Source organism: Dermacentor variabilis, chromosome 1 (genome assembly GCF_050947875.1).
Source record: "Dermacentor variabilis isolate Ectoservices chromosome 1, ASM5094787v1, whole genome shotgun sequence".
Classification (NCBI taxonomy): domain Eukaryota; kingdom Metazoa; phylum Arthropoda; class Arachnida; order Ixodida; family Ixodidae; genus Dermacentor; species Dermacentor variabilis.
This window is the reverse complement of record NC_134568.1, coordinates 115,543,744-115,567,094: the sequence shown is the minus strand read 5'-3', so window position 1 is coordinate 115,567,094 and position 23,351 is coordinate 115,543,744. Positions and strand designations below refer to the sequence as shown.

The window sequence follows — 23,351 nt, the reverse complement described above, 5'->3', positions numbered from 1 at the left end:
TGTAGTACGACAGGGCAGATATATTGCTTCGAATAGCTTCGCTATATTTCCGCTCTTATTCTTGTTTTTGTTCAACCACGCTTCGACAACTGGGCAGCCTTGGCCAACCTGGACATCCTTCATTAAAAAAATAGGATTGTTTATATTTACTCTGACACAATGTAACCCTCGGTTTTGAACATTAAGTTTTGTATATATAGCATAACTCTTACCGATACAGTTGCGAGGACCAGCGGAGAAAGGAATGTAAGCGAAAGGATGTCTGCCTTTCGCATTTTCTGGGAAAAACCTTTCGGGCTGAAACTCCTCCGGTTTTGGAAACACATTCTCATCTCGGTGAAGGCAGTACACAGGAACTCTCACAATGGTGCCCACTGGGAATGTTACTGTTCCTGGTGGAGGATAAGCAGATCATAAGCATAGCCTCATACCAATTCTTTGCGGGTAAAAAGGAGTTCACTAATGACCTGCAAAATATAAGCAGGATTTAAAATATACCAATCTGAAATGGTGCCTCGCATGTTCTCGTCATGAAACTGACAGATGGATATAGTCTTTGTGCTTCCTACAAAAGAGAAGAAATAAATGAAGTACATCACATTCATATGCTATATTACAACAAGTTGTTCAAGGCATGAACGCAATATCTTCGAAAGCACAATAAAAATACCTTTATGCAGCTTTCAAGGTACTTCATTTCTCTCAAATCTTCGGCCGTCACCGGTCGATGCTTCTCACTTCCGAATATTGCGTCTAATTCGTCGTGTATTTTCTGTTGCTCAGCTGGATGGTGGCCAATTAAAAACAAAGCCCAGCTGATTCCCATTGCCGTTGTGTCGTGCCCCTGCGCCATGACGAAGGCAACGCTTTTATTTAATGTGGAAGTTTGAGTTCGCCGAGCAGTCTACATTGTTTCGCAACGAAGCATGTACAATTGCTTTGTAATATCAAGCGATTAAGTCAGCTCCAACTTCCAGTAAAAGTTGCATTAAAATTGATATTTAGTGAAACAACGCATCATATGGTAGAGAAATATTGGCAATTTTTTTTTACATTACAGTATATGGTTTTGGCGACGTCTTTAAATCTGCATATTTTGTGTATAATGGTTGACCTAAAGCTCTGGTAACGCAGCTACTTTTGATAAGACTCTGCTCAAACCTTGGTAGTGTCGTCCAGTACCATGTTTATGCGTTGTTACTTCGCCTTTTGTGACCATGCAGGATACATCACTAGGTGTGAAGTCTGGTTTTCTTAAACTGGATGGCATGAGGTAAATTTAGATGACAAAAAATATACTTCACACGATTAAACGACTCATTTCCTTGAGGATCTAATTTTACTGAATAGCTCCAATGAACCAGTGTGAAGTAGTAATTTGATATTGTCACATTAGTTTCAGTTTCTTACGCTTTCGCTGTACCTGCTGCCGTTACTCGCGCGCTAATGCATGCGATACTCTTCTTATCAAAGACAAAGTGTAAAATAAGTAGAATTACAAGAGTGATTGCATGCTGCAGACAGAGCCTTAGAAGCAGCTAAAAACACAAATATTTTGGTCGACATTCGCAAAATGTCTGTTCTTGACCTCATACATCTAGGAAGCCCCTCGACATGTTTATGGGAAGACATCTGTGAAGTCGTGAAGGACGACGACGTACTAGGCGAAGTAGTAGAGAAGCCCTGTACCAAAGGTCTTTCACACTCCGAATAAAGTACATTCTATCTCTTTCTCTCAGAACGCATAGGTGACGCGCACGATTTGTTTCCGTTGCAGCAATCATCTTGTTGTCACCACTTTACTATATCAAGGGTGGCGCCCGAGTGCCAGCCAATGAGAAAGCGCTTACGAATGAGAAAAATGAAGAAATAAATAAATAAATAGTTCAATAAAGAAAAATAAATAAACAATATGTGAAAACGGGCCTTGTTGCTTGCTGTTTTAAAGTTTATTTCCTTAGGCTAGACACAGGTACAGTTATGAAAATCTGCTGGAGTGTTCCAGTGCGTCCAAAGAGAGAAACGAAAAAAAGAAAAACAAGGTAAGCTTCATTTCGCGCCTCAAGAAAGATGAGAAATATTAGGTCGACTGGGTCTTCCCCTGTGGCCGAGGGCTAACGTTGTTGCCGATCTTACAGGGTTTTTGATTACACTAAATTACTCCGATCAATACACATGAGACGAGGTGCAATGCGTAATCCGGTCAACTACGTGAGTGTAGGCGAACCAGGCGATCAAAAAAAAAAACCATTTAACAACTGATACGAATGCAAGCCTTAAACGACTTCTTTTTTTTACCATACTTGTCGCAGTGTACATTGATTGATAAGCGGCTAGAACTACAGCTTCATGCTGGCTTACCTCGAACATGAACGTGTCCACTTCTTCTCGTATATCTTCTTCGTTGATACTCGCTGAGTCTCTCAAGTGTTCAGTAAGTAGAAGGTCCAGAAGCGGTCTTTTCCTTTTCTGTTGTTCTACATTCTCGCTATCGACATCGGTCTGATCTTCTAGGTGATTTTGCTTTTGCAACAGTTTCTTTCTTTCCTCTATCACCTGGTCGAAAAAAAGCACGGTATCGCATGTAAAGAATTTTCTTCATGACCGTAAAGAATATAAGAACTACCTTGAAGAAAGATGCAGTGATTATAAATAAAAATTAATAGTAAGCGCCAGATGTAATATTTATGCTATAAAACTTTGTATATAAGTCAAAATCTGTGGAAACACGTGCCAAATCAGCTGCACTTCCTGAGGCATAAAATTGTATTAATCATATTAAAAATGATTATTATTATTATTCATGGCACTGTTGTTATTGTTGTTCTATTTATTTTTAATGAAACGCTAAAGAGAAACGTTCAATAAGTTTATACTGGCAACGTATTCGTTCAAAACTATATTTTTATTCATACGGCTGAATTAAGTATGCTGATTACAATTACAAAAAAAATCGCCGACGATTACGATACTCCTTAATGTGATATTTGAGCGCAGCTCTATACGTGTTTTCATTTCGTGATATATTGAAGCAATGGATTTGAGAGAGATATGGTGCAGAGCCGGCGATCGTCGAAAGTCTGATCCGCAGGTCAAGCGCGTCGGCTGTTATACATGACTCGTCGAAGGTTCCAGTGTAATAGCTGGTGCCACGTGACTTCCAGAAAGTACTACACAATTAGGGTCACGCATACAATCAGATTACAAAACGATCGCAAACCATTACAATCGAAACAAGCGCGAACGAGAGCTGATGTGAGCAGACGATAGTACGAAACGAGCGATCCGGCTGATGCCAGATACGAGTAAGCATCGATCCTTTGGGCGGGTCCGAGTGTCACCAGTTTCCCGCGCGCACCTCTCATTGGTATCCGCAATTCGCGGCTCGCGTCGTTCGTCTTCTGCTCCGCGTTCGCTTTTGCATCTTTCGCTGTGCTCGTTCGCTCGGTTACGCCGCCGCCGACGCCGACGCTCGTCGAAAGAACGGGCGCCCATTTTTGAGAGCTGCGCTCTCAAAAATGAAGACCATACTTCCGTTTCTTAAAGTTGGCGCCCAAACAGCCGCACCTGTATGTTAGCGCCGCATCGCAAATTGAGTGTATTTTCGTATCCTGGTCCTTCTCGAGCAGAATAAAAGTAATCAAAACCTAATAGGTCATTTAACATGCAATGCATTTCCTCTCTATCGGTAAACTATTCAGTAGCTAAGACGACAAGCTGAAAAAATTTGTGACTTCACAGAAAGCTTATGCGAGAACTTCAAAGAGGTGCGGCTGCTGATATTTCGTTTCTGCATGTTTTCTGGCGTACCGACAAAGCCGCCGCTCGCAGTAAGAGCGACCTATTCGACATTATTGAAATGTAGTTAATTGATACAGCTTACCCTAATATTCCTCCTTAGCGTTCCTTTAAACCAGTGCGCTTATATTGTCTAAACATGACGCGCTTGTTCGCGCAGTTCCGAAGTAATCACGTTGTTAATCATATTTTCCAACAAAAAGTTCGGAAGTCGTATTCGCCAGTCATTCCAGCGACTAAATAGAGTCTATAAATTTGGAATGACATATGGGGGACCAATATTCCCTTTCAAGACGTCTAAACTGAATGCACGATGTAGTGTCTATTCTGATATCCCGAGTTCTGTGCGTCGTGCAACGGTTACTCCTACTGAATTTATTATGACGATTTCCAAGTTCGAGCAGACCTGCAGTGTTTTAAGTATAGTGTCGTATATTGGGGTGACTAAAAAGAAACACTCAGTGGTTTTTCATCGAGTGCCTTGGATCGGGCGCCAAAACGCAGAGGTGCTAAAGCATGCAGTGCCGGTACGATAACAACGTATTTGTACCTTTCTTGTGAATGTGTGGAGTGTGTTCAGGCAGTCGTAGTACTCCTTGCCCATGGAACTGTGCTTGAATATGTACTCGCTACTGAAAAATGGGTTCAGCATTCGGAGTAAAAACAACTCTCCCAATCTGGAAACAAAAAGAAAGATAAAATTAAACGAAGTCATCATAAAAAAAGATATTGAGACATCACGCACTATGGGAAACAATGGTATCCGAAGCATGCAGCAGGTAGCTGGCTATTTAGACCCGTCAGGGGTTCCCCAAAGCGTTAATAGACCGCTCAAGCTTGTATGTGTAAGAAGATAAAAGGCATGACTACAATGGTGATGACAGCAACAACGATGGCACTGGAATGGTGACGACGACAACAACGATGAAAGTGGAATGGTGACGACGACAAGACAACGACACGACAACGATGGCATGAGGCCAGCCAGTTTGAAGGCGGTGTACTGGCAACCGAGACGAGAGAGGCAGCTACCAGCAAAACGCCGGATTCAGGCGAATAATGTTTCGCGCCGTAGGTGCTTCAACGTCCATTACAGCAACTACGGAGCTGTGTGTACAAAAGTACGATTCATATCTTCCCAACCTTAAATGTCGGCTATCTTGTGCGACGTTGTGCATGAACTTTACCCTACTTAAATTGATGTACGTAGCTGATTTATTGTGCTCCGACAAAGCAACATTAAAACCTGTTTCATTACAACCTGAGCCGAGGGTCGTGCACTGGAGTCAAATGTGCCGATCCCGAAGGCAGTGCAATGAAAAGAATGTAGAAGTGCGGCATATTATACTTCGCATTAAGAGGAAGCTTTAGCTCGAGTGCTCCTATCGAAATACATGTAAAAGGAGAATTCGTTTTTCTCGGCAACCACTGCACCAAATTTGACGAGGTTTGTTGCATTTAAAAGACAAACTTAAAATCTAGTGACTGTTGGTTTCGAATTTTTGAGTTAGATTGTCAATTCTTTATTAAAAATTGGCAAAAATCGGAAATTTTCAAAAAACGAAACTATCAAGTTTACAACTCTGTAACTTAACCACTAAAAATGATAATACAATTCTGTGAATTGCATCTAATTGTACATCTAAAGCGGACAAAATTGATATGTTACACATGAATATAAAAAAATGTAATCATTGGGAAATACAACTTTTGCAAAACCGTTGTAACCAACGTAGCAAATTCATGTAAGATGTAAGATGACATATTGAATTTGTCCGCTTTGAATGATCTAATGAATGTCGTTTACAGAACCGCGATATCAGTTCTTGATGCAAAGCTATGAATTTGTAAACTTCGTGATTCTATTTTTTTCTAACGGTCAAATATTTGAAAATCGTTTTAAGAAAATTCAAGCCCTAAATCGAAATTCCGCTTCCAACAGTCACTAGAATTTAACTTTCTCTTTCAAATGCGACAAATTTCATCAAAATCGGTCCAGGGGTTATCTCATAAAAACGTTTTTGCGTTTTACATGTATTTGAATAGGCCGCGTCGGAGTTGGGCCCGAGCTAAAGCTTCCTCTTAACACGATAAGTTGTAGTCTGTGTGAGATCAAGATTACTCCAGTCACCGAGGGGACACCTTAAGGTAGTAAAAACAGTTTTTTCCTTCTTCCTAGCGCTGACGTTTGATATTGTCGCGTTCTATTCGGTCCACTTTATACAGACATAGCGGTGAATGATCATGCAGGGGGACTATCCTTGAATTATAAAGATACAGCCCGAGCAGTGTAAATGTTTCTTCCTTTCGTATTTGTGTAAACGCATGCGTACCCGCAGAAAGCCACGCGCTCTGGGCTACAAGGTCAGCTTTTTGTTGATGTTCTTTTGTCAGACGTCTGGCTGACAAAGCCATCGTTCTTTCACGCGTCCGTCCTGGCTGCTATTATGGCGCAAAAGAAGCGCACCCATATTAACATATACTTTTTTCAGTTCTCGTGTATCGCAGCTATGCCTTGTCCTTCTCGCGCGGTGAGTTCGAAGTGCACTACTACGGTAAGAAATTAAGTGTGTAGATACGCTGATAATTTGTTTACTTGTTTTACAGCTAATACCAAACGGCAGCCTATCTACCGTGGCAAGGGATGATTTAGGTGTTTCTGGTCCTGCACCATGAGCCTGAACTTTACATCAATGATCCTGTGCGAACTCATTCGGTTTACGTCACGCAGTTAAGATTTCCTGGACGTATGCACGGCGCGCAAACAAATTCATCCTTCCTTGCGCATCGTCGCAGTATACGCTTGTTAAAATCGTAGCATCAGGTCGTGCTTTTGTCTGTCTTTTGAAGAAGGTCAGCATTAGCTTCATAAAAGGTCGCATTGAGCAGCAAGTGAGTCGTTTAATATCCACTGGCTATTCCACTAGTGAAATCATAGAGGTGATACGCTGACTCGGTTATTAATTAATATATTAATATATTAAATTATAATTAATAATATAATTATGGGGTTTTATGAGCCAAAACCACTTTCTGATTATGAGGCACGCCGTAGTAGGGCATTCCGGAAATTTGGCCACCTGGGGTCCTTTAACGTGCACCTAAATCTAAGTACACGGGTGTTTTCGAAATGCAGCCGCCGTGGCCAGGATTCGATCGCGCAACCTCGTGCTTAGCAGCCCAACCCCACAGCCACTAAGCAACCAAGGCGAGTCCCGACATAACATCATGGTAATAAGCTTCTTGCAGCACCAAGCAAGCTTTCTGGATTGAGCCGCCATAGCGTCAAAAACTAATTGAAAAGCAGCTACGGGACAAAACTTGCCATTCAATTGGGCCACGGAGTAATTTACAGTATTTATTTTACGTGAAGAAAGGTTTACATGGGCCAGACAAATCGTTTTATCAATGAAATGATACGTGAGCAACTTTCTTGGATGACCGCACGCTTTTTTTTCTTGAATACGACTGTACCTAAGATTTTAGCATGTGCGTGCGGTGGAAAAGAGACGACCGATTTTTAAGCGCTAGCCTCTGGAAACATACAATACAGAACGCTTCAGTGAACGTCTCTCATGCGCACCTATGATGAATTTAGGTATCTTGATCAATGCCTGCACATTTAGACATAAAGGATTGCAGTGATCGGGCACAAGCGTAAAATGTTGGCTAGCGCTATCTTAGTACTAACAGCTGTAAGTCCCCCCAAAATGGTTATTCCAGCGTTTGGCCTGTAACCTTGTTGATCTTTCTCCTTTTCTTGTTTGTGTTGGTTCCTTATTCTTAAGGCAAAAGCTCTGTTTGCCTATGGCAATTGACAAAACATCAGCCCAGGCTGGCAAAAATGCCTGCGCTGAGATCTGTCATGTCCGGCTCTCGTCCTTCGGCTTCGTGTCTCGCTCTGCGTCGCTGCCGAGCTCAGCAGGCTACACCAGAAGCTGTCGCTTGGCGTAACCTTTCTTTCCGTTTCCAAGCGAAGCTTGTTATTGCCTCACTCGCGTCAGCGTCTGTGTTGGTGCTGCCGTACGAAAAAGCTCAAGCCGCGCTAAAATAAAAATTGCATGTCGGGCTGCTGATTGGAACCACCTACCCTGCGTTGCGAGACCACTACGCTAACTGATTCAGCCACTGTCGGTTTGTTTTATTGCATGGACTTATGAGTGCTGTCAATCGAAAAATGTTACATTACGTTGGAACACACATGAGAAACAAATGAACCCATGGTACGCAGTCCAATGAAAGTTCAAAATTCGGGCAAACAAACACAAGCGTAATACACGGCCTTTAAAGCGGGGTTTTACATGCATGTGGAAGTAGACGCAGTGCAAGGCGCGAGACAATTACAGACGTGTCCTCCCTCCTGAGGAGGACGGAAATGGTGTGATCACGTGTTCGCTCGCCCCGCGTCCGCCGTTTGCCGCCAGTTCAGGCCCGCCAGTCAGATGGGGAGGTCGAATTTGGTTCGTTTGGCCGAAGAACAGGCAGCGTTTGATGAACGCTGCCGGGAACTCGTTCGAGAAAGGGCTCGTCGTCGACGTGCCGACCTTGCCGTGAGGGAGCGCGAAGCCAAGGCGTTACGACACGAAAGAGCCGCGGATCCCGAGTTTCGCTTGCACCCCTCTTCACAGTAGTGGAAGGGCGGTCAATTTTTATTGTTTACGACTGGGGAATGTTTATGGAGTTGCTTCGTAGCGAAAAGACATCGCATTTCCAAAATCTAATTCAATTATGGGGTCAAGGTCCCGAAATTACATAGTTTGTTATGAGGAATGCCGTAGTGGAGGGCTCCGGACTAAGTTTCGACCGCATGGGGTCCATTAACATGCACTCAACGCATGATAAACGGGCGTTCTTGCACATCGCCCACATCGAAATGCAGCCGCCGCGGTCGGAAATCGAACACGCGACCTCGTGTTTAAGAGCTAAACGCCATAACCATTGATCCACCGCGGTGGCTCACTTTGAAGAGCCGAAAGGTGTTGTGGCGATTTTTCCCCGTACGCGTTTTACTTAGGCCAGAAAATACGTGCTAGAGTGTTACACTAAACAAAGATTTGATAGAAGCTGATGAGGCTGCCGGTTGGTAGAGGTCCTAGTCTTGCAACGACTGCTCCGGCTGAGTGCCACCGCTTGAATATGCCAGCTTAAGACCAGCCGACACGATGAAGAGAGAAAGGGACGTTGCGAGTGGCTACCTAAGTAAGCATGCGGTGGGAGACAGACGAACAGGACTAGCAGCAACGCGGTGCACCAAAGAATAAACAAAGCGAAACCCACCTGTTCACGGCCTTTACGTACGGAGAATGCTCATTATGTTGTGCACGAATTGATGTCCCCATTATAGTCTCTGGAAAAGGAAAAATCTATTAAGTTGCGTATTTAAAGTGAATGCACGTACATGAAAGTAAAACTATGAACTAGTCATATAACGCAGAGTTGAAGTGTTCTTGTTTGTTTATTTCAAAGGCACAAGTAGATACAATATATATATATATATATATATATATTAATCCTTGTTTGCATTGCGCTGCATACCACGGATGTGTTTGTTGTTTATGTCTAAACTACAAGAGCCAGTTCGGAATCGTTTATTTAAAGTGGGACAGTACTTGGCTACGCCGGCTGTTTCATGCAACTGGAAGCAAACTTTAAAAACAAAGGGGTACACTTCAGACGGATCAGAGCAGCGGCATATTGTTGTAGCCGTCTTGAGTCGCTCAGATTACGTTTTGACGTGCAATTAATCAGCTAATCAGTTACGGTTATTTGCGCCAAATTCTAAATATTCATTTCAGGGCATAAGTCCTGTTTTAAATATTGCAAAGCGTGATCAGAAACACTTAATAAATTTGTTTCCATGCCGTTATCTTTTACATGGTTCTTTTTTTCCGGGCTATGAAGAAAGCTCGGGAAAGGCGAAAACACGAGCGTTACTGCACGCTTGCGCCCCCTGGATTTCAGCGCACTTAATCGGGTTTCCAAAGAACGAAGCTTGCATACCAGTTTAAAAAAGGTAAAAAGCGACTGACCACGGCGTGTAACGTACGTCCCCCACTCTATTTGTGAAGATCGAAATCCGCCACGGTCCTAAATGATTAGCGGTAAGCCGCTCCTAAACACGAATGTAAACACAGTCGTCGGCTTTCGACAGGCATGTGGGCTTCGTTCTTTTGAAGCCCCCATCCAGTACGCTGCGATCTAGACGGGCAAGCGTGCAGTGACGACATTTATTTATTTATTTATTCGGGGCCTTTCTTTAGAATCCTGAAAAAGCCACGTAAAAAATAACGCCATGTAAACAACTTCATTAGTTGCTTCTCAACAGGATTTCCCACTTTTCAAATACGACTTATGCCCTTAAGCAAACAATAAAAAATTGTTTATAATTAAACATAATGATGAGTTAACTAATCTAAAATCACAAATAGTCCGCGTAACCCATGATTCATTCGCCTAAAGTGCACCACTCCGTTATTGAACTTTGGTTCTGGTTACGTGAAACACGCGATATATCGTGCTTTGCTTTACCTTGTTTAGTCTTGGACAGATCGTTGACAAGAAGCGTCAGGCTCAAACGGAAACCACCAGATGATTTTATTTCTTTCTTTTTTCTGGCTATGGCAGTAGTGCAGGGAGCGCCGGCCAACACCTGCGCGAACGCACCGCCGCTCGAGCCCGCGCGTCTCTGCCGCTACGACAATGGCGACGCCTTGGCGATGGTGCAGACTGTACAACCTTATAACGATCTAGACTTCAGCGGCTCCTCTTGTACTGAACCCTGTTGCTGCGACAAAAGCAGGCTTTAACCACGGGCAGCGCCATCTTCTAAGGAACTTCCTTTTGCGTTTAACTCAACTTCATCTTCGCCCCCCTACAATGTTGACTGTTCTGACCTCCCAAATACAAGCACAGTCACTATCGATCTCAGAGTATGTGTGGAGCGAAAAACCTCGCAGCGAAGTACTTAGTGTGTCCAGCTCCTAACTGCACATTGCTGCTCTGACATGAGTTTCCCTGGGTATACCCTCCGTGCGTTTTGTCTACTTTCGTACTCAAAAGCTGTAGTGTTGCAAAAACTAACCTCTATTACGAAACAGTTGAACATCGAGCGCTGCTAGATTATCAAGCAACGCTGCTATTACTGCACCAGACATACCGAGAACGCATACTTATTTGTACCAATGGTGTGACCTCACCTACCAGCTCAGCAGTGATTTTCGAGGTTCCATCGAAGCAGATCACAAGTAAATTCAAGGTGTCCTACGTATTTACATACACTTTGGCATAACTTGCAGCCCTACGTGACACTTTGAACTACGTAACCAATAAACCGGCATACAAAAGGGTCATGTTTTTGTGTTTCTAAAGCAGTTCTTTACAACCTTCAGTCTGCCTTAAGACAGAAAATACGGGCAGGTGGTATCAAGGAAATACACCCCATGCTCTGACAACGGCGGACGACATCATCTTTCAGTGGATTCCGGCTCTCTGTTGCATTGTCGACACCCACTATGCTGACAAGGCTTCCCGGTAGTTCTGCCCACCTTAAGACACCCTGACGCTTCTACTTTCTTTCGCTAGTACGCACGCTGTCAGAGAACTTCGTCTGTTTGCCCGCAAAAACACACAGGTTTTCTTGACTTCTCCGAGTCACTACAATTGCCGGCTGCGTAAGCTGGGCCCTATCGGTACTGCTACAAGTGTTACCCTTTCCGGCTGCTAAGCAACGTTGTTGTACCGCTTATTACTGGTAGTAACGTTCACGAACGCTTACCCTTACCGCATTGGAATGGCTGATAGACCGACGTGCGAAGTTTGAGGAGTTGATTAGGAGCCTGTCGTGTGTCTGTTCTCGTTACAACATCCAAACACCGCTTTCTCCAGACAATATTACACCGGCTCGACTAGAGACCGTTTTCTGAGTCAAAGATACTCGGACCATGGCCACAGCCATCGCTGACTCAAAACGCTATTCATGCACTGGTGCATTTCTTCAAGTGCACCGGCTTGAGGGGCCGTTTATTATAGTTCTCCTGCGCATCTTCCCGTGTGCTCTCAGTGTTCGCTTTATCCTCCTTTTCCGCTTTATATTCCAATACCACTAGTGTAGGGCAGCAAACCTGGCATTCGTCTGGTTGCTTCTCCCTTCCTTTCCTCTCCTTGCTATCTCTGTGTGTGTGTGTGTGCTTTAGAGAGACCTACGAGCTGACTATAAGTTACGTTGGATTATGTCGTGATTTATTGTTTGAATACACCAAACTGATACGCGATCACTGCAAGCATGGTGTGGGTCAAAATCCTGATCTATAAAAGCCAGATTTTTGAAGCTTGCCTCATCTGCAGCTTGAGTAATGTTGTAGCGGTGGAGGACAAAGCTTTTTTTTTTCTTAGCCCTATGGCGATGGGGAAAGCAGCGCTGAGGAGGCGGGCTGACAAATACATAATAACATAGATGGAAACGAGGCTTTTGGTTAGCGTAACATAATGGACGGACGGACGGACAAAGGAAATTCAGTTTCGATGTTAAAGCTGAGCAGAATAATTGTTTTCATAACTGCAACTATCTAGAAACGTTTTCTCAATGAAAATAGGTGACCCTTTATAGCAACTTCGACAGGAAATAATTTCGCACAAATTCTGTCTTTAGAGGCAGAAAAAAAACAAGGGCTTCGAAACAAAGACATGAAATAGACTGGTAACAGGGAACGATATCATTTTTCAGGGGCTTCCGGCTCTCTGTTGCAACGTCGGCAGTGACTTTGCTGACAAAGCAACCCGGTCTTCCCACCGGACACCCAAGCAAATTTCCTAGACCTTATGCTACACTGGAGGTCAGTAGTGAGTGACCTTTAAATATGACCGTGAATGAAGCAAGAATGAGACAGTAGTGCAGACAGCCGCAGGTTAGGAACCGCATTATATATTACAACAGAAATCTAGAAAATCTAGGACTGAAATCACAAAGCTTTTCGTTCGTAGGAACTGCTTGCCATTTGCCAACTGATGTTCTTAGGAACTGTTTTCGGCGAATGCTGGTCTTAGGCTGTTTTTATTGTAGGCATAATTATACCTTTACTGAAGGAAGCAATAATATCTGGAACCTACCGCAAATGATGTCTAAGGTGCACAGCGTGACCAACGGTACGATGTCAGTGCGCTTGCCGGGTGAACACATTTTCCCAAGCTTGTCGGCAAGTACAGTTGACTGAGTGTTTATGGTCGAGCGGAAGTCTTCGAGGATGCGAAAATGGAATGCCGGAGTAAACATTCGTCTCCTTGTTCTCCACTTGTTGCCTGTACTGGGAAACATAATACATTCGCAGGCTGTGAAAGCAATTATTCATAATATTCACTATTTCGCGTTTTAACAGGGATCATTTACAGCTTACAATATTAACTCCCGGAGAGTACCGCTGCTATAAAGTATTGTGCAGTGATTCGTCAAGAGCTATTTATTTCAACCACTCTTTGATTGAAATAAAGAACTGGAACAAAATTGCAATGGACACGGAATAAACGAAACTGGCTCGTTTAAGCATTAGACCTTTCGATCAAAACAGCTGCCTCTGAAACATTTTCTAACTTGTGAGGCTTGTCATGTGATTTCTATAGAAAGAATCAAATTGATTTCGCTTGTCTTTTAAACTGAATTAATCTAAGTTTCCTGGCTCTGAAGGATAATCACTATGATCATGATTGTCTGCGATATATGAAATTAGAAAGCAAGAAATAAAGATAAGTCATCTCAGCAGACGCCTTATTGAACGAATACATTTCATTATTTGGTAGTAAACACTTAGAGATATGCACCTTGACAATGTTTCACGACGCGGATTGCAGCTCTGGTTTAGCCGAATCATTTGAACGATACAAACTGTACCGTATTGTCTTGTGCTGTGGCTCTTAACGACTTCAAATTTCAATGTGCGAGTCGCTTGTTTCCATGTCTCAACTGTAAATGAAGAAAGCGTGCTTTATTTTACAAAAAGCGTCGCGCTGCTGAGCCCGAGGCGCATTTGGATGTGAGAGAAAGGCAAGAACGTCATTGTACCATGCATTGGCTGCCCGGTAAGGAACCGCAGACGGTCAAAATTAATCCGGAGTATACTACTACGGCGTGCTTCATAATTATACCCTGGCTTTAGCACGCAAAAGCCCAAATTTTTTTTTTCATTTAGCAAAAACACTCTGGCGTTTTGAGCCTTACTCCTGAGTACTACAATTTCCAAGCATTGTCTCTATTTATCAGGCAACGTTGTCAGAGGGAATTATTACCACATGCAAGTCGAAATAGTACCGGCCTCAGTTCATTCTGGTTTGTTAATCGGACGCGCATGCAAATCGCCAAATCATTTGAGGTCATTCAGAGGTGCTTAGTCGTTCATACGTTTTATTTCTCATTGTACATTTCTTTCCTCATCATGTTTTCAAGTCCTCATCCCTAAACATTGTATGCATGTTGCTTGAAGGCTCGAGTCTGATAATCAGATGCCTTAATTTTTTTAAATTTCATTATTTATATATTAGTAAAAATACAGATAATTACATGTGCGTAGTATACATAAGGAGGTCCCATAGTCAGACTGTATCGGGACGTCCTGTTAAAGACACTTATGATGTTATACAATGTTTAAAGTAACAGTAGTACAGATGAGAGCTAAGAGTAATGTCAAAACAAGTTTATAGCATATGAGTAATAGAAACACTTGTTAACAGCATGACAATTTTGAAAGAACTGAATAAAATTAGAAAATATGGACAATATCAGTAAATATTTGTTATGAATGCTTGTAGTTCTCTCTTGAATTGGTATAGATTTTTTTGCTTTTTTGATTATAGTTGGTAGAGTATTCCAAAGCGATATCGACGAAAATTCCGCAGTGTGTTTACCATAGTTATTTCGCACTTTCGGATGACGGAAATTATTATTGAGTGCAAATCTAGTGTGACTATGAGTGATCAGGTCCCAAGGTGAGAAACAGATTGATGGTAGTTCCTTAGTCATACATTTGTAGAATAAAATCCCTAGATTATATTTGGTGAGTTCTGAAATGGTTAGGATGTTGTTTTCATGTAATAGTGATTTTCCATTTGCAAAGCATGAACTGCTTGTAATAATTCGTATGGATTGGTTCTGGATTACCTGGAGGGATGCCAAGTGAGTGTTATAAGTGTTACCCCAGCATATTATGCCGTAGTTAATATGAGAGTGAATTAATGAGTGGTATAGCGAGATTAATGTATTATGTGTAAAGTAGGGATGAGTGTTAATTAGAAGGCGGATACCGTATGCTATTTTCTTTTTGATGTGAGAAATGTGATCTTTATATTTAAAGTTGTAATAAAGAGAAATCCCAAGAAAATATGAGCATGAACTGGGATAGATAGAGTGTGAGCCAATAGTTAAAGAAGGGGAGGATGCAGAATGTTGTTGATGTGAGGAAAATACAACAAATTTAGTCTTCGTGGCATTAATAGATAATAGGTTAGCATTAGACCAACTTAAAACATTTTCTAGATCAGTATTTAGCTTGTTAATAAGAAGTGACATGTTTTTATCAGAGGGAAATATGGTAGTAGCGTCAGCGTACAGAATGCACTTAGTAGAGGACAAACAGTTAGGTAGGTCATTCATATAAATCAAAAACAGTAATGGTCCTAAGATGGATACTTGAGGGACGCCAATGTTAGTGGTTTCTTCTCTGGAATCGACATTAGACACAGGCACAATCTGAACTCTGTTTGATAAGTAACTTTTTAATAGTGAGAGCGCAGGACCACGAACACCGATAGCCTCAAGCTTAGCAAAAAGGATAGTATGGTTTAAGCAGTCGAATGCCTTTGTTTAATATTGTGGGTGGATTTAAAAATTATGGGGTTTTACGTGCCAAAACTACTTTCTGATTATGAGGCACGCCGTAGTGAGGGACTCCGGAAATTTCGACCACCTGGGGTTCTTTAACGTGCACCTAAATCTAAGTACACGGGTGTTTTCGCATTTCGCCCCCATCGAAATGCGGCCGCCGTGGCCGGGATTCGATCCCGCGACCTCGTGCTCAGCAGCCTAACACCATAGCCACTGAGCAACCACGGCGGGTTATGGGTGGATTTGAAAAGATATGAGGTGTAAATGTATATAAATTGTGTAAATGTAGATATATTGCATATCAGTGTGCGTTGAAACCTTGTTCAATAAAGAATAATGAACCTCAGGTCATACTTCCGTAAAAGAGAAATTGAAAATTAATAGCAATTAATTAATTAGAAAAGTGTAACTGCTCTTCATTAATTTACAATTTTTGTTTTAGGGTGATGGCGTTGCGCCGCGATCAGTTACGGCTGCAGTATCAGGTCACCTTTCCTGGTGCGCTTTTCACATTTCCATCATGCCGCCCGAGCGATGTGACGGAGGTCATGCAGAACCAACCACACCAGGGTCTCCTTCTTTTACTAGCCACCGGAATTAATTTCACCTGAGTGTTCTGACAGAAACGAGATGGCCATTGAAAGCGAAGTGGCATCTGAAAATAATGCCCACAAGCGTTTCACAGCCGCTGCTATATTGTGTAAAATTGTGTCAGCATTGTTCTGCTGTCGATGCATGTTTTTGTAGGGCTGTGTAATATTACTACGTGACTCGATTCTGATTTGCTGACAACGCTATTCGTTCTGAGGACTGTGAAAAACACTTCTACACAAACTACTACAAGCAATGACATACGTATATGCTATGTAGCGTAATATATACATTGCTGAGAACGATGGCTAATTGGCACATAATTTATGACAGACGGAACTTCACATCCAGTTCATATTACGTTTCCTAAGCTTGAACAATGACCATCGTTTGTTTCACTGCAAAAGCGACAGTGATCAGTTACCCTATCAGCATATCTATCTCACGCACTGTGTGCCCTGCGTGTCAAAATAAATAAATTAATTAATTGTAGCGAAGGATTGCAACAATATAGAGGGTCGTCCACTCCAGCGCTTTTGCTCGTTAATGCCGCTTGTGCTGAGAATCCGTGCCTTGCGCTAACGGTCGGTCCCAAACGCTGGAGGCTAATAAACACCTTTACAAGTGGTGGAGGTTGCTTCGGTCTACAACGTAAACCTTGGAACTTTGATCCCGTACCGTACGCTCAACCATGCCTGAAGACTCATCCCAGCAAACGCAGCATTCCAGCAGAGGACGATGCTTTCAACATGCTACTTGCCAAGAATCCTCAGTCCGTGACAGACATCTTCACTCTATGTCAAAGCTACGAGGAGCTACGCAGGCAGCGCTCGTTGGCACGTCGCCCTTCCCCGCGTGACGACCTCATTGCTGGTTTGGCTACCAACTCCGACCAGTCAGCGTTGCGTTCGTTCGATCAGGAGGAAGTTGCACGCCAGCTCTCCTTGATATCCTTCACTCAGCCGTCGCATCTCCAACAGTTTACATCGAATTTTATGCCTCCGCTCCGTCGCGTGATCGAGTAAGAAAGTGCCGAGGTCTTGCCAGACCAGGGCCAACATCTTCTTGCGGCTGCACCACTCAGCTGCGCTGAAGTCGCCGTGAGGACCCAGCCACTCTCTTCAAGTATGCCTCTCCGTTCTGCCAACTTCGTGCCTAGACCCCTACTGCCAACCGTCGTGCAATAACGTCATCAGCCGCCCCGGAGAACTTGTCCTGTGACATGGATGGGAGCTGCCCCGGCGAGCCGGTGGCGTACTCCCGATAACCTGCCAATATGCTTTGCGTGCGGCTACGCCCGTGCCGTCACACGTTTTTTGTAATCGTCTGCAGCCGCCTAGCGCCGCACCTCCCGTGACAAGCCAGTCCAACCGTCCATATTACGGCCCCCTGTCAGCTATGTTGCCGACGTTGCGCCCGACCGCAACTACCCGCCACTCACCTTCTCGACGCCGTCGCTCACTGTCGCCGATGCCACCTCGCCCCGTAACTCGTGACGAGGAAAACTAATCGTCGCAGTCCAAGAGGCAAGGGGTGAGACAACGCCGCAATGTGAAAGTCCTCACCGCAGTCCCTCGAACGTAATCGAAGTGTTTGTTGACGGTGTTCGCGCAGCTGCACTCGTGGACACTGCAGCCGCAGTGTGTGTTATGAACGCTAAACTTTGGCACTTACTTCGGAAAGTCACGACGCCCCTTTCTGGATTGTCCCTCCCAACAGCCAGTACTCATCATGTTCACCTCTTGGCGACTTGCATGGCGGCTCGTGTTGTCATTGCCGACATTCTGTACGCCATAGAATTCATCATTCTTTCCTCATGCCCTCATGAGGTTATCCTCCGCTGGGATTTTCTCTAGTGCTACAATGCCGTTCTTCATTGCGCACATGCCGAAATAGAGCTCTCGCCGCTGATAGATTTGCCGCTCACCGTTAATTCTTCGCTTTTGAGGAAAACACTTGTCCAAGCCGTCATCCACACTCCTCCTAACACCTCAACGGTCGTGCCCATGTCCTGCAGGGGACATGATCTTGAATTGTAGCGTGAAGTGACATAGACAGAGACTAGAAACAATAAAGATTTAGTTGAGAGTTAGAGCTCAGACAGAGACTAGAAACAGACAGGACGAGCGCTAACTCTCAAATAAATCTCTATTGTTTCTAGTCTCTGTCTGTGTCACTACGCGCTACAATTCAAGATCATGTTACTGTACCAACTCGCCCAACTTTCTATCCTTTTGCATTACATTTCCTGCAGGGTAATCTCAGACGCTGTTGCACTACTGTCTCCATCTGACCTCTTTCTCACTCGGAAAGGTCTGCTGCTGTTTTTTGCGACAGTGGACATAACACAGGGCTACAACACCATTTCCGTCTGGAACCCGTTTCCATACCCTATGTTGCTGCTCAGACGGGAATGTCTTTGCAATGTAGAAGCTATCGAATACGTGCAATGACAATTACTGTGCTAATTCCAGTGCGCTCAGTACTGTTGGTACATGTGACCTATAGTCCAGTGATGTGTTCGGTTCTTCTATTGCCGATGCCCTTACACCGGTGCTGCGGTCTCAGGTTTTGTGCCTTCTAGAAGAATTTCGTTCTTCTTTCGATGTAGGGCAGTCTTCCCAGGGCCGGACGCCAACTGTTACACATCGCATCGATATTGGCCCGCAACCGCCATTGCAGCAACGGCCGTATCGTGTATCTCCTGCAGAAAGTCGTGTAATCAACGAACAAGTCGATGACATGCTTCACCACGAGACGATACGAACTTCCAACAGTCCATGGGCATCCCTGTCGTCCTAGTTACGAAGAAAGATGGTTCTTTGCGGTTTTCTGTGGACTACCGCCACCTGAACAAGATCACACGCAAGGACGTCTACGCTCTCTCGCGCATAGACGACGCGATTGACAGTCTACAAGGAGCAGCATCCTTTTCATCTCTAGATTTGCGCTCAAAGTATTGGCAAGCACTCATGGCAGACGCCGATCGCCCGAAGACAGCTTTTGTCACACCCAACGGCTTATACGAATTTAACGTATTGCCTTTTGGACATTGTAATGCGCCCGTAACGTTTGAGCGCATGATAGACACAGTTCTGCGCGGCTTGAAGTGGCACGCGTGTTTGTACAATCTTGACGACGTTGTTGTTTTTGCTCCTGACTTCCCCACGCACATTCAACGGCTCCGGTCTATTTGAGCGTGTTTAACAAACGCAGGACAACACGTAAACTTCAATAAGTGCCGATTTGCTGCTCGGCAGCTGACAATTCTAGGTTACCTAGGTTACGTCGTCTCCAAGTGTGGAATTCTCCCTGATCTAGCCAAACTTCGGGTCGTTGCCGAATTCCCTGAACCTACATCCGTCAAAGACCTGCGCAGTTTTGTAGGTCTGTGTTCCTACTTTAGACGCTTCATCCGGAACTTCGCCACAATCATATCGCCTCTGACCAAGCTCCTTCGGAGCAGCGGGCCCCTCACTTCGTGGTCGTCAGAATGCGACGAGGCGTTCGCAATCTTGCGCCGTTTGCTGACGTCACTTCAGATTTTGCGTCACTACGACCCGACGGCCCTTACAGAAGTGCACACTGATGCCAGCGGTGTTGGCCTCGGCGCAGTCCTTGCGTATCGCAAACACGGGTTTTCTGAATACGATGTGGCTTATGCATGTCGCACGCTTACGAAAGCCGAAAGTAACGACACCGTGACGGAAAAAGAATGTTTGGCGATCATCTGGGCTCTTAATAAGCTCCGGTCATATCTGTATGTCCACACATTTGACGTCGTCATAGACCACGACGCACTTTGTTGGATGTCGTCACTGAAGGACCCCTCAGCCTGCAGGAGTACGATATTTGTGTGCTCTACCGTAGCGGCCGCCGACGCCCTCTCACGCTCTCCCTTGCCCGACGACAATGCCCGCTGCTCCGTATCCCAGCTTGCCGTTTCTTCCATCGACCTTCACACCATCGCTTACGAACAGCGCAAGGACCACTGTATCGCCTGGCTTATAGACTAGCTCTTTGATCCATCGGCACAACCAACCACTCGCGCGTTACGTCGTCAAGCTCACCATTTCGCCATTCGCGAACACCTACTCCACCAACGCAATCACACCGCAGATGGCCGCCAGTGGTTGCTAGTAGTACCCCACAGTCCGCGTTCTGAAATATTGGTTTCATTCCACACTTACTTACAGTTTGCACACTCACGAGTATTCAAAACTTACCAGCGCATTCGACAGCGGTACTATACTGGCGCGGGATGTACAACTGCGTTCAGAAGTTCGTTCGCTTCGTGCACCGATTGTCAGCGCCAGAAATCTTCACAGCGCCTCTCGCCAGCCGGTCCGCGACCGTTACCTTACCCTTCCCGGCCGTTCGGGCGCATTGGCATAGATATGTAAATACTTCATCCCCTGACATCTGCTGGTAACCGCTGGGCCATCGTGGCTGTTGACCACATCACGTGATACGCCGAAACTGCCGCGCTTCCAGCGGCTAGAGCACGCGATGTTGCCTCCCTCCTGCTTTGCCGATTCATATTGCGTCATGGTCCACCACAGATGTTGCTCAGCGATCGCGGACTTATCGTCTTGTTGGAAGTCGTCGAAGCCATCCAAAAATAATGCCGCGTTGTGCATCGCGCAACTACCGCTTACCGTCCGCAGACCAATGGCTTCACAGAACGCTTTAACCGTACGCTTGGCGACATGTTCGCAATGTGCTTAGCCTCATACCACACAAATTGGGATGTCATTCTGCCTTTCGCAACCTACGCCTAAAATACCGCCACTCAGAGCACCACTGGCTTTTAACCCCTTTTCTTATTGTGCGGCCAGCACCCGTCGCACACAATCGACGCAATCCTTCTGTGCAAGCCGGATGCATTTGTGTGTGCACCTATTTCTGCCACAGTCAGACATGCCGAAGAGTGTCGCGATCTCGCGCGGGCTTTTACTTCAGATGACAAAGAGCGCCAGAAGAGCGTTCGCAGTGACACCACTTCTGGCCCACGTTCGTCCCCTGAGCGCTTGTGTGGCTCTCTGTCCCTTCCACTGCACCTGGGTGCTCGTCGAAACTACTACCCAAGTATGAAGGCCCCTACCGCGTCATCGAACGCACATCTCCGGTCATCTACGTGATCGAGCCCGTTGAACCGTCTTCAGACATGCGCCGTGGTGGGCGAGACATTGTCAACGTCGACCGCCTCAAGGCCTACTATCATCCGCTCATAGTGACAAGCTGTTAGGTCGCCCGGTGGCTCCCTTTTCGTTGCCGGGGGTAATTGCAGAGAAGGATTGGAACGATATAGTGGGTCGTCCTCTCCAGCGCTTTCTAGTGGGCCGTCCTCTTCGGGGCTTTTGCGCGTGAATGCCGCTCGTGCTGAGAGTCCGTGCCCTGCGCTAACGGTAGGTCCCAAACGCCGGAGACTAATAAACGTCTTTATAAAATAAATAAGTAAATAAATAAATAAATTCACCAGTTTAACTAAGCCTTTCTAAAATGGCAAACATTGCTTAATTCGACTTTTATTTCCATCTAAAAGCTCACTTTATTCGGCTGATATATGTTATCACAAGGACTTTCGCCGGCTTCTTTCGGTGGATAATTTCCTCGCGCTAAGCTTGCCGGCTGTTCTTTCTTGAATATGTCTAAGTCACTAATTTTATTTAACTCTGAAACGAACTATATGACTGCAGGTTCTTCTCTTGAACACTAGTTTCATTGAGTAGGCACAACGCCACATGGCAATGTCACAATGTAGAAATTAATAAAACTGCATTTGATAGTACAGAATAAAATAGAGTGCTAGAAATAGAAATAAGAAAATAGGAAGTAACCAAGCGGATTTTTACCTTGCTGCTGGTGCAAATTTTCGGAAGCGGTGTGTTCGTGTTGCTGCCAAAAATTTACACCACTAACAAAGTAAAAATCCACTTGGTTATTGCAATATGAGCTGAATTTGTGTGGTTGAGCACTGCTCCACCAGGTGACTGCACCGTGCTGGTCATTCACGTTTACGCCTCCGCTCAGCCGGTAAAACGCCCAGCCCGCTTGCGTTTACCCGAATACCGGACAAGCTAAAGCTCTCTATTGCAATGCCCCGTAACGGTGGTCTACTCCGTGGGAGTTTGTGCTAGGGGTCCTAATGGTATGCTTCTGTGGGTCTACATGGCTTGTAGAGGAGACTTACATGGTTCGAGAGTTAACTCGTTTCTTGCACGCGGCCGTCAAAAGATGTCATTGTCCTGCAACGACGACGGCCGGGTAGGTGAGCGATTGATCACGTACGCGACGACAGGAGAACGCGTTCATTTCGCGGCCTCGACGTGATAAGGAGAGGTCCCAAGGACGTTGCGTTGATGCGAACGGTGACGGCAGGGTATTCATCTGCGCTACAAGTGCTTCCGTCGCCCAGGCGCTCCAACAAGGCGCACCTCGCTCGCATATGACGGATAGAGTTTTCCAGCCCAGCCGCCCATCGGCGTTCATGCGACAGTTGTCGCGGTTTTTGGAACGAGCAGCTTCGTATTTGCAGCAATTTACGGGGTCCTCGCCGACGCTGTTGACGACAATATTAATGATATTGTAAATTCATCTTCAGAGAACCGGGGATCTTTCAAGAGCCTTGCATTGTATAAAATAAGTCTCGCACAGCCGGTGTTGATACAGTTTGAATTAAATTAGATGTATATTGATTGATCGCCTCAGATATTCATGCAGTGCGCCTAGTCAGAGAAAAGTTGTGCGTGAATGTTTCCTGCTAAATATATACAGCCACGGCCACCCATGTCCGTGTGGTGTCGCTTAGCTCTTTATATAAGTTTTAGACTCTATAATGGGGCCTGGACAGAACTGTTCTGATTAAAGATACGAATTAGATTAATTGAGGCAGAAATAAAACACTCTACTACTTCACCGGCCTTCCATGAACAGCAAAGGAGAAAAGAAAAGGAGAAAAAAAAGAAAACAAACAGCTGGCCACAAGCATAGCTCCAAAAATAATCAACAGTGATTCACTGTACCGTGCAAGCACAGGAGACCGTGTGTACGCCTGCATTGCGCCCGATAAATACAGGTATAGGATATACCAGTG

The 23,351-nt window shown here is 44.8% G+C and overlaps 1 protein-coding gene across 3 annotated transcripts in view; it reads right to left on the bottom strand.

Annotated features, from left to right (window-relative positions):
* LOC142583279 (cytochrome P450 4c3-like) overlaps positions 1-23,351 on the bottom strand; it is a 44,390-nt gene that overhangs the window by 6,000 nt on the left and 15,039 nt on the right. For 2 of the 3 annotated variants that reach the window (XM_075693688.1, XM_075693695.1), the window contains exons 5-11: positions 12,904-13,097; positions 9,076-9,145; positions 4,349-4,475; positions 2,362-2,556; positions 671-844; positions 499-565; positions 213-392 (exon numbers count right to left, since the gene is read on the bottom strand). In XM_075693688.1, coding sequence (XP_075549803.1) covers positions 213-392; positions 499-565; positions 671-844; positions 2,362-2,556; positions 4,349-4,475; positions 9,076-9,145; positions 12,904-13,097 — 1,007 coding nt within the window. The remainder of the gene's footprint in view (positions 1-212; positions 393-498; positions 566-670; positions 845-2,361; positions 2,557-4,348; positions 4,476-9,075; positions 9,146-12,903; positions 13,098-23,351) is intronic. The other variant, XM_075693701.1, reaches the window with a different exon arrangement.